At 40.0% G+C, this 12635-nt stretch overlaps 1 protein-coding gene across 1 annotated transcript in view; it reads right to left on the bottom strand.

The window, feature by feature from the left end:
* Positions 1 to 12635, bottom strand: part of ryr2a (ryanodine receptor 2a (cardiac)) — a 749067-nt gene that overhangs the window by 263895 nt on the left and 472537 nt on the right. Inside the window, exon 29 of the mRNA XM_043695572.1 lies at positions 9177 to 9529. Coding sequence (XP_043551507.1) covers positions 9177 to 9529 — 353 coding nt within the window. The remainder of the gene's footprint in view (positions 1 to 9176; positions 9530 to 12635) is intronic.

The following is a 12635-nucleotide window of genomic DNA, read 5'->3' as shown; positions in this document are numbered from 1 at the left end:
AGCAAAATATATCTGAAGCACTGATTTATACACTGGTTCTTATGTCATCTTAACAAAGTGCTTTATCCACCTTGCGGTAACCTTCGTTACAGACAAAGTTATGTAGAATGGAGCAAATTACATTAATAAATAGTTTGTTTTCCTTATTCTAGTCAATGGTAGCACCCAGGATACTAAGGTTGGGGGAATCCAGTGGTGATGTTACCCCCAAATGCCAACGGAAAGTGGTCAGGTGCTCTTTGTTGGAGATAAACATTCCCTGGCATGGATGCTGCTTGCGATTTTCCGTGCAAACCTGAACGTGGTGCTGCTGCAGATGAGCATGGATGGCTGAGGAGTTGAAAACATTCATGAACATGGTGCAATCATCAGCGACCATTTCCATTTCTGATGACAATGGAGGGAGGATCACTGGAAAAGAAGTTCATGATGGCTGCACCTAGGACTATGAGGAAATCTGACAGGTCATGTCCTGAGGTTCAAATAATGTTGGGCCCAGTCAATGGCATCGTTCAACACCCGTCACCATTAGTTTTGCATAGGGCATTTAATTGGGAAGGAGGGAGTTAAATGAAGACACTCCAAGCTTCCTGTCTCCACCCGATAAAGTCTGTGGTAGGAAGATCCATGGGCGGCATCCTCTGTCAATTTACATACTTAAGTGGCCAATTAATGTCCTCTCAAGGGCCTCATCCCAAACAGGTCATTTGAACTCAGAACCAGGTGGGGGACTCACCATGCAGAGGATATGAAGAGTAATCTATCTTTTCTATTCTTGCAGGCTCCGAAAGGAGTTGGCATCAGGAAAGGGGAACCCAGCCAAAAGCATTGCTCCTCCGTTACCCCCACATCATTGGCACCTTGCTGCCATTACTCCCCTATTCTTGCATTCCTCCTGTATCCGAGGTTTTGGTGATGCTGCTGAATACAGAAGAGTTGGTCTCCAAGTGGTTGGCAGCTCTCAGTGTGTCAGACATCCATTCCCCAATCCCCATCCCACTCACTCCTGGCTCCTTGATCCTCGGGTAGTGGCTCAGTGCAACAGGGTTTCCCAAAAGAAGGCGATGCAGGACCCCCACAGTTTCTCCAGCCAGCAAATGAAGAGCCCATTGATGCCATCGTATCCAGTGTGATGCACTTCCGATGATTGCACAGCAGTTCCACATTGAAGTCCTAGATTCTCTAACAGTTCCTGAAGGTGATGAGTTGACATGAAGGACCCTCATGGCAAATTATGTGTCAGCACTGCTGCTATGAACTTGGAAACAGTCTGTGGTTTCTTCAAATCTTAGACTTCGAACCTGCCATTTTGGTTGACACGGGGGAAAATGATAAAGTTGCAAGTCTCAGTAACCAGTTTCAGGAACCATGATACTGCTGTTAAACTAATATAGGGAAAAAACTGGAGATGAAAAAATTGAGGATCACAATAAAGTTTGGCATGAATTACAGCCATGGTTGCAAGTGGCAATATTAGTCTGCGAGAGCCTTCCTTCCAGGAGATACATAGCCATGCTTGCTCCCCCGAGAACTGCAGGTATTGTTAGTTATGGAGAGAATGAAGATGTCTGCAAAGTCTCTTACTCAAAATATTAATGCTGATGCTATAGTGTAATGTTGACGGAGTGCTGCTCTGTCAGAGGTGCTGTCTTTTGGATGAAACATTTAACCAAACTCTATATGCCTGCTCTGGCTGCTGTTAAAGATCACATAGTATTACTTTGAAGAAAAGCAGGACAGCTACCCACAATGTCTGAACGATATTAATCTTTCAACTGATGTCAATAAAAACTATCTGGTCTTTATTACATTGCCATTAGTAGGAGCTAACTGACTGTTACATTTCCTAAAGTTCAACAGTAACTGAACTTCAAAAGGTTTTCTTTAACTGCACAGTGCTTTGAGGCATCTAGCAGTTGTGAAAAGTGCTGTATAAATGCATCGATCTCTCTTTCTGTGCTCTCCTTTCTGCTGCATGTAGATTTGGCTTTCCTATATGTTGCTACTCCTGTCTTTTTCCGATCAGAATGGATCCTAATTTTAGAAACAGCCAGGCTCTTCCAGTTGCTCCAGTTTGCTCCGACAGTCAAAAGATGCACAGGTTCGGTAGACTGGTTACAGGAAATTTCCAATAGCGTCCAGGGATGTGCAAGCTAGATAGATTAGCCATGAGAAGTGCAGGGTTACAGAGATGAGGTGGGTCTGGGTTGGATGCTCTTCGGAGGGTGGGTGTGGACCCGATAGGCTGAATGGCCTGCTTTCACACTGTAGGGATTTCACGATTCTATACTTTTTTAAGCTTATTGAAAATGAGAATGAGAAACAAAAAACAAAGTGATTTTGCATCCATATCAGACGAAAAGTAAGAGAAAGATATTTGCTAAACTGTTGAAGCAAGTTAAACGAGAGAAGGTGAGTGTCGTTTTAAGTAGCTCAGCAACTGGGTAACTAGCACCCGAAATCACCCATAATTTGGGGGCAGGTTCAAGAATTTGTGGTGGCAGTGCTGAGTCAGAACTAAGTAGCATTTGATTCCACATTAAGATGTGAATTCTCACTGTAATTCATATTAAACAGGCCTCCGGGAGGTGTGCTATCTGCCAAAATTATAGCTTATCCATAAGCTGCAGCTGGTCGGCTTCAGATGGAAAGGTCTGACTCCAAAAACCATATGAATTACTCACAACTACAAAAGGATACTGATGAACAATGCAGCACAGTTATGTACCCTCTTGAATTAATAAATTGTTGGAGCCATTGACATCTTTAAATAAATAATTTTCAATAGCTGAGGGAACCAGTAACCAAATAATTAGTATGTCAGTGAGTGACTGCAAATTAGACAGAGAAGTGGGCACCAAAGAATTCATCAATTCATAAACCAGCAGGTATAGCATCCAATAGTTAAATTAATGGGTTATCAGGGAGCAAGGAATTCATAGAGAACAACAAATAAAAGTATAAACACTGCAGTAGACAAATCAGTAAATGGATAAAGTGCTGGAGTTTCAAATGTAAATGAATTAATTAAATCATAGAGGGCAATTGTATGAAAATATTAACAAGTTATTGAAAGCAGGGTGTAGTGAATGAATATACCCAGAGAGGATTAGGATGCACTAACAATACACTAACTAGAGTAACCCATACTATTGATTAATAAAAAAGATTGAGCAAATCAAATAATCAATAAAATATTGGAGCAGGAACAAAAACAACCAACAAATTAATCAATGGTGCAGCAGTTACCGACAAATTAATTTTGTGGGATGACCATGCCGTACAAATACTGCGAGTTGTCTGGTGAATGAATTAATTATTGCAATAGGAGGCACACCTACTGAAATAATAAATTCATCGAGCAACGGGCACATCAGCAGGTAAATCATTGGAAGAATACTTACTGGTGAATTAATGAAGTAATGGAGAATTGGGCATGACCAATAAAGTCAGTAAATGGATGGAGCAGCAAACACCAGTGGATTAATACATTAATCTTACAGACAGCACACCACCAAATCAATAAAAGAATAGGGTAATGGCAAGTTATTGGGCAAACCCTCACTGGAGTGTCGTCTTGGTTTCCTAATTATTGAAAGAATCTTACTGATTGTGAGGTTACTGAAATTGATATTAAAGATTATTTCATTTGTTACGGATTTAATTTATAAAACCTTGCAAAGTCAACTGGGCTTGCTTTCTTTGTTTCTGCAAAAGTGATTTCACAGTAGCTTAACTTTCTAAAAACACCACCATGAATTTCCCAGGGGTCTCCTGACTGACTGCTGTAATTTTCCCATGATGAGCAGTGGAATCACTGGATAAGCAAGTGAACCTAGTTCCCACTGAAGTAGCAATGTTTTATGAGCTTATGCAATTGTGTGAAGTATTGAAAAGCAAAAATATCAGTGGACAAGGTAAAAATTAGAAAGATATATGACAATATGGGAAGATAATGGACAACTAATTGAAGTTCCTTCCTAAATATATCAGTGTATACAGACCAACTCAATTTTCTCTGGTCTGATTCAGAGTCATAGAGACATGCAGCACAGAAACAGACCCTTCAACTTATCCATGCCAACTACATTTCCTAACTGAACTAGTCCCATTTGTCTGCACTTGGCCCATATCCCCCCTAAATATTTCCTATCCATGTACCTGTCCAAATATCTTTTAAATGTTGTAATTGTACTCGTCTTTATCACTTCCTCCAGCAGCTCATTCATATTCGTACTACCTGTTTTAAAAAGTGTCCCTCAGGCCATTAGAACCGTGGTTACCCTGGCTGGGAAAATGAACAACTTTTGGCAGTTACAGCATAGATGGGAGAACAGAATAATCCTCTTGAATCCAGTGGAAGTTTTGGAAGGGATATTAGGAGATATCGCTGCTCAAGCGAAATATGGGGTGAATTTCCTTGGACTGTCTCCCACTGATGCACTGCAACGTTGAGAGAAACCCAATTGGGCAGAAATAGGATGTCTTCCCACCAAAATTACGGCTGAAGGAAAGCCCAATAGAAACTTCATCCTCACAAATTTGTTATTCTAATAAAACTGATAATACAATTGGCTTAAGTTTGATAGGTTTCCAAATAGAGATATGGCAAAAAAGCAATTTGACAGGGTTCTTTATTAAAACAGGGAAAGGCTTGTTTGGGTCCAATCATTTGTTCTAACCACTTTTAAATGAAGAATCATTTTTTTAAAGAAAATTCATTTGTCCCAGTAATCCTTCAAAACATCTTAAGAACTGCAACTTGGGCTCTGCCAGACCAAGGAGAAGTTTTGGAGGTCACTGAGAGCACGAGGATGGTTGAAAACTTTAAGCTCAATTTGAAAATACATTCCCAACATGTCCAAGCCTGAAGCTATTTCCAGATCTTCCCATCTCCAAGAGGCGGAGCTCATTAACAGATAAAACTTGCAATCTAATGATGCTATTCAGATCGCAACACGGTATTTGAATCCAGGCTTGCAAGCCTCTCCTGGACTTGCCGATGTCTGGTCATAGTACACAAAAATAGAGCCAAAAGAAGCCCAGGTATGTTTCTCTATTGTGCTTAATTGTGTTAGGGTTATCTCATGGTTCAGAAAAACAATGGTGCTTCTCCTGACCTCCCATGACTAATTTGAGTCTCTGCTACTACATCCAGATTTCCTCCCCTGAGTACAATTATATCTGGACCTCCCCTTTCACTGTTTACTTCACCGTGGGGACTATTCCTTTACATCTCCTGGTGGCTTATTTGTCCCCAAAATACTTACCAACAACCCAGGCTGCACTAACCACCACATCTTTGTATTTTTGATACATGGAACATAGCACAGGATTAGGCCCTTTGGCCCACCCATGTCTGGGCTGATCATGATGCCATTCTAAACTAACCTATCTGCCTGCACATGGTCCATATCCCTCTATTGCCTGACTGTTCATGTGTCTGTCTAAAATGTCTTTTAAACTGTGCTAACATATCTGCCTCTCACAACTCTCCTTCAGGTACCCATCACCCTCTGTGGAAAAAATTTGCCTCACATATCTCCTTCCCCTCTTACCTTAAACCTATTTGACCTTTCCACTCTTGGGGAAAGAAAGACTGACTATCCACCCTATTCATGCCAGTAATAATTTTATCTATCAGGTCACCCCTCAGCTACCAATGCTCTCCTTACGATTAACTGGAAAATAGCTTGACTGAGTAGTATTCATTTACCTGTCTCATGTTCAATTACTTTGTCTAAGAGATTATATGCTGAGCCACAATCCCATAAACATATTATTTTTCCATCCACCTAAGAATAGGTCACATACTAACCAGTGAACTGGAATATAATAACAAGAGATCTCCGATAAAAATTATGCACCAGATTATTAGAGCAACAGGTTTATTTGGAAGCACTAGCTTTCAGAGAGCTATTCCTTCATCAGGCGGTTGTGAAGTATAAGATCATAAGACACAGAATTTATAGCAAAAGATTACAGTAAACTTTTGCTATAAATTCTGTGTCTTACAATCTTATACTCCACAACCACCTAATGAAGGAGCAGTGCTCCTAAAGCTAGTGTTTCCAATTAAACCTGTTGGACTATAACCTGGTGTTGTGTGATTTTTAACTCTGTACACCCCAGTCCAACACCAGCACCTCCAAATCAAGAGATCTCCGGTTAGCCACTGGATCCATGGGCAGGTAGGGGTGGCCCGAAAATGCCACCAATGCCTTTCCAGTGCCTACCTGCCAATTGTTTGAGCTGCAGGGAGGCATCAAGTAGCCCAATCATCCTGTTCCCAATTGTGGCCAATCAATCTCACCTATGACGCAATCAACAGCCACCAAAGAGTCACTTCCTGTTGCTATTTCCCAGGAGTCTGACGGAGGCCAGAGACAGTCGCAAAAATGACAGCAACGCTGTTCTTGATTTGGAATGCTGGTGTTGGACTGAGGGTGTGCAAAGTTAAAAAATCACTAGCTTTCGAAGCACTGCTCTTTCATCAGGTGGTTGTGGTGTATAAGGTCATAAGACATAGAATTTATAGCAAACCACCTGATGAAGGAGCAGCGTTCCGAAAGCTAGTGCTTCCAAATAAACCTGTTGGACTATAGCCTGGTGTTGTATGACTTTTAACTTTGAACACTGTTCTTGGACAGGAAAGATGGAAGCAACCTCCACTACCAACACAATAAAACAAAGAAGATATGAAACAAAAATTTTGAAACAGAAATTGTTGGCGAAACTAAGCAGAGTCTGTCAGCATCTGTGGGGAGAAAGAAGAGTTAATGTTTTGAGTCCGGTGACTCTTCCTCGGAACTCACAACATTAACACTGCTTTCTCCCCACAGACCTGTGAGTTTCACCTGCAACATTTTGCTGCTACACTGGAGCTTATTTCAATCACAGGACCTTCACAAGCTCCTGAGAACCCCACTTTTCATCTTACCCCTCCACCTGCCATGTTCACCTCAGACCCTGGACCCACTCGCTCCCCCTTGCCACGCCCTAATGGACTAACACCGCTGCTTCTCTCACTTACCTTGCACCCAGTTTCAGTGATAAGTATTACAGGAGACTAGTGCACTGCTCCCAGACATACAAACCAATGCTTTGTGCCATATTATTTCCACCATAATCAGCTCTACAATTCTACTCTTTTCAGTGAACATTCTGAAATCTTTGCACAGGGTAGAAGCAGCAAAATTGCTGTAGAACGTTTGACTAATGCATCTGGTCCATCACCAGAGGTGTAATGAGTAAAACACTCAAAGACTGACCAACTAAAAATTGACTTGGTACGTCTCAGCAGCCCCACTGTTAGTAACAGTTACTGTCAGCAGTGAATGTAATCCACTGCAGTAAATTGTGACCCTGTAAGGAGCAATGTGCACTACGCCGTTACAAGCTGATCTTGCAATGAATATTCATTGCTCTGATATTCCAATGTCACGCTGACTGGTACTTCCTAGGAAGCTGTGTGATTTCGGAGTCTAAAAGTAAAGCGCTCAGTTCTAAAAAACCCTATCCCTTTGCTGAATTTCAGAGTCAATTTGTGGTCAGCTGCAAAAATTATGTATATATTATATATATTGAGATGTTTAGTTTATTATTAGGAGACTGTCTAATATCCTTTCTGTAAAGTTGTGCAACAATCAGAAGAAACAAGCATTTGAGAAGCAATTTCAAAGTTGACAATATGTGACCATCGCATCCTGCATTTTTATATAGATCTGCACTATATGGGAATTACCACACCACTGTCACACTTATAACATGTTAAGGTGAATTACTTGGAATTTGTTATTGAGCAGTCAAATTTCAACAAAATAAATACCATTGTAATTGTTAGCAAGCAATTTGCTCTGTTATGTATACATGAGTAAGTATGTTACTTAATTTAACACAAAAGTGAGAATGTTTAAAACACCATTCACCATGGGTTACACAGGTATACAATAGTGCTTTGAGGACCACATACATTAATAATACTAGGTTATACTGCCTGGTGATCCCTCCCCATACTATCACACATGGAGGCACGTGTGCTCATACATTGTACAAGTTCTACCTCATAAAAATAATCATCACTTACAATTAATAACCTTAAAATGCAGCTAAAATGAGCAAGGAAGCTATTATTAACAAACACAAAAATACTGGATGAACTTAGCAGGACTGGCAGTATCTGTGGAGAGAGAAACAGAGTTAATGTTTTGAGTCTGTTTTGACTTCTTCAGAACAGTAATAATAACAATAATAAAGTTATTATTAATGTGTGTCAAAAAATGAAGAGAATGTTGAACTAAAGAGCTTCATCATCGCAGCTGAATGCAAAATGATAATCACCAAATATTCGTGACATATTTGTATATTTTTCACTTCGAAAACTGTTTTGTCTATTCCAACTGCAGAAGAGTTATCTCACATAAAAATACAAATCGATCTGTTAAAGTTTTTTTGCAATGGCAATAATTGAGGCGAAAACTGAATTCAGTATATATATCTAGGATAAATAGAGTGTTTTTTTTCTCCTGGGGTGGGAGAGTCCAGAACTAGAGGGCATAGGTTTAGAGTGAAAGGGGAAAGATATAAAAGAGACCTAGTGGCAACTTTTTCACGCAGAGGGTGGTACGTGTATGAAATGAGCGGCCAGAGGAAGTAGTAGAGGCTGGTACAATTGCAGCATTTAAAAGGCATATGGATGGATATATGTATAGAAAGGGTTTAGAGGGATATGGGCCAAGTGCTGGAAAATGGAACTAGGTTAGGTTAGAATATCTGGTCACCATGGATGAGTTGGACCGAAATGTCTGTTTCCGTGCTGTGCTCAATGACATTATGGCTCTATATCCGGTCAAACAAAAACAGACATTGCCGAAGAAACTCAGCAGGTTTGGCAGCAACTGTGAAGACAAAATGTAGTTCATGTTTTGAGTCCAGTGACCGTTCTTCAGAATATATATCTTGATGTTTGCTAATAATCTAAAATCCATCCCATGCTGCATTCCAAATAACTTCACACTATTCCTCAAGCATGAAGTATGAAATTCTCTTGTGAAATGTTGTCTGCTCAATCTCTGGTAACTGTCAGAAAGAGGAATGCTTCCATTTTACCACTTCAGAAAGATTTAAGCTCAGCTTTCAGTGAAAAATACAGTGTTTTTACGTGCAATGAAACTCACCTCTGTTTCAAACGAGAAGGCTTTTCCTGATTGTAATCCTTATGGTTGTTGAACTCTGTTTTGGCACTTTCTTTCTCTTTTTCTGCTGTGGTTGAGGCCAGATGTCCATGTGCTGTTTTCATCAAAACTTCAAAGTCAGAGTCTGCATCAAAATCTTCAATTTCATTTTTCTGAGGTAGGATATTGGTATTTGCCAAACCACCAATGGACATCTTGCAGAACACTTCTGCACATTCAATGGGCATGCTCAGACGATAGAAAGCAATGTCTGTGTTACTGTTTTGAGATCCAAATGACTTCTGTATGACCTTCAAGCAGGGCGAGCTGTCAACAGTGCCATCTATTCGTGTCACCTGGTACATAAATGCCACAGAATTGTTAGCAAATGATGTTCTAGTTTTTGCATATTAATTAAAATACAAAGTAATGTATTACATGTAACATGTGTTGACATTTGTAGCAAACCAAAACATCACTTGCTTAAAATGAAGGCCCACCACAGACATGCTGCTTAGAGCTTTCTCTACAATTACCAGTTGATAAATGTCAGGACTTCATTTTTATTTAATTCGCCTTATTACCTAGAATTGTAGAACTGGCCATAAAGCTTTTTACCATAAAATGACCAAGGGTTGGGGCATTTAATGCGTTGTCAGTTTATTTATATTTGTAAGTTAGAGAATTTTTCTTTTACTTACTCAGTCATGAGCTGTAAGCATTAGTGGCAAAGCCCTCATTTATTGCTAATTATTTTTGAGAAGATAATAGTGAGTTACTTTTTGACATAGTGCAGTTGGAAGTGAAGGTGCTACGCAGGTGCTGTTGGGCAGGGGATTGCTTTCCAGCATAGTAACCCAGAGGCAATGAAGGAATGGGAATTTATTACCATGTTGAAATGCTGTCTCACTTGAATGGGATCTTAGAGATGCTGATGTTCAACTGGGCCTGATGCCCTTGTCTTTCAAGACATTGGTGGACACTCAACAGCGTTAAACATTCTGTGGAAGAAATCTTGTTGCTGCAGTGCAACTTATAGATGGTATACACTACTGCCATGTTATAATGTGATTGAAAGAATTGGATATTTAAGGTGGTGAATGGAATGCCAATCAAGCAGGCTGCCTTGTCCTGGACAGTGACCAGCTTTTTACGTGCTGTCAGAGCTGCACCCATCCAGTGGACAGTATTCCACCTTAGTCTTGATGTTCTCTGCAGATAGTGGACAGACTTCGGCACATCACAAGGTTGAATTACCTGTCACAAAGTTCCAATCTTCCACCTGTTCTTGTAGGCATAGTATTTATGTGGTGAGCCCCTTAAATTTCTTAAAAATTGGGACACCCAGGTTGTGGATTGTGAAGGATACAACAATGGCAATGCCACTGGATTTTAAGAGGGAATAATGAGATGTTCAATTGTTGGGTATGGTCATTGCCTTGTGTGGTCTTAATATGAGATATCACTTATCTGTCTAAATCTGGATGCTGGCCAAGTCTTGCTGCATGTGGGCAAAGACTATTTCATTATTTGAGGAATGTGCTACCAGTAATCAACAGCTCCACTTCTCACTTCAAGATAAACAGCTGAAGATGCTCTGACCTAGTCAATGCCCTAAGGAACTATCATGGCAAAGTGCTGAGGATGAGATAATTAGTCTCCTTAAAACACATTTACTTTTGTTTGTTCCAGACATGACTGAAACTGTGATAGGGTTAGGATTTGGGCTAGGCTTATGGTTAGAGAGCTCCCCCCACCCTGCAGCCCAAGTTTCCAATAACTTAATTTTTTTCTGGAGCTCCTTGATCCAACTTTAGGTCATATGCTGCAATGATATCAAGTGCAGTTAATTTCACTTCACCTTGAACATTAAGAGCTTTTGCCCATGTTTGGGGTAAGTGATATTCAAGAAGAACAGTAAGCTAAGTAAAATGGATGAGGCATCACTGTTAATCAAAGATGGCATGGGTGCAAAAGGTGAGGGTTCTGGGAGATTTGAAAATGACCATTGGTGAGCAAATTAACTGGAAAGTAATTAGTGCTTATTAGCATAGTCATTGACATCTTCCATCATTTTATCAAAGACAGAGTTCATGCTGATGGAACATAAATTGATTGGATTAGATTTGACTTGCTTTTTGAAGTAGGATTTTGTGAAAAAAATACCAATTTATAAGTGTCAGAACATTCACTCTAGTTTATTGAAATCAGATTGCAAATTCAACTATGTGGCTGTATAATACATAATGTGTCTCCAATTCAGCAATCCCAATGCGAAAGTTGGACCAGAAGGAAATGTAAGTTGGAGACAGAATCATGATTTGTAACCTGGAACCCGGCTCCTATTGGAAGTATAGGATTTAAGTTACACAGCGGGGACAAGGAAGATAATGTGGAAAGGTGTGCTATATCAAAAAGTAGAGACAAGAAAGGAAAACAGTAAAATGGGAAATGAGGATCAGAGATTTGCAGGAAGGGACAAAGAGTGTAAAACCAAGGAATACTCCAACCATCATGGCCAGAGGTTACACTGGTGTTATAAAGAAAATAGCAAAACAAAAGGATCTGTATCACAGTGTGCAGAGGATTCATAACAAAGTAAATATGATCCAATAGCCAATACACATATAGCTGCAAGGTTACAAGGATGGGATCCTGAATTCTTTAGGGGTAAGTGATATTCAAGAAGAACAGTAAGCTGAGTAAAATGGGTGGGGTAGCACTGTTAATCAAAGATGGCATGGGCGCAATCGTTAGCGCTGACCGTGTGTTCAGGAGGTCAGGACGTAAAATTGATTTGGGTGGAGACATCAGGGAAAATAAGAAAGTATATTAGAAGAAAAATTGAGTGCTTGCAATAGTGGGACAGCAATAATCATGGATGACTTCAATCTATATTAAATGGAAACATCAAATGGAGATAAATGAATTCTTTTGAGATAATTTCTCAGAGCAGCATGTTCTGGAACCAAAAAGAGAACAGATTACAATGTGACAAGATTGATCAATGACCAACAATTAACAGTAGTAGCAACCAGATTTGATTAAATTTCACATCCAGTTCGAAGGAGTGGTGATTAGATCAATCCTAGCATTTTACACCTAAATAAGGGCAACTATTTTTTAGGCACAAAAGCTGAGCTAAGTGAAGTGAATGGGACACAAGGCTAAGGAAATAGATCAACAGAGATACAGTGGCAGATATTTAAGGAGAATAAGTATGCTCTTACTATAAAGAAAACTTCTAAATACAGAATTCCCCCATGGTAGACTACTGCAAAAAATACGGAGGTATGGCATTGAGGGTGAGTTGGAGGTTTGGATTAGGAGTTGGCTGGCTGGAAGAAGACAGAGGGTAGTAGTTGATGGCAAAGGTTCATCTTGGAGTGCCGTCACTAGCGGTGTTCCGCAAGGATCTGTTTTGGGACCATTGCTGTTTGTCATTTTTATAAATGACCTCGA

The sequence above is a fragment of the Chiloscyllium plagiosum genome, chromosome 9, assembly GCF_004010195.1.
Source record: "Chiloscyllium plagiosum isolate BGI_BamShark_2017 chromosome 9, ASM401019v2, whole genome shotgun sequence".
In the NCBI taxonomy this organism is placed as follows: domain Eukaryota; kingdom Metazoa; phylum Chordata; class Chondrichthyes; order Orectolobiformes; family Hemiscylliidae; genus Chiloscyllium; species Chiloscyllium plagiosum.
The sequence above is the reverse complement of the archived record's forward strand: the minus strand, read 5'-3'. Positions and strand labels throughout refer to the sequence as shown.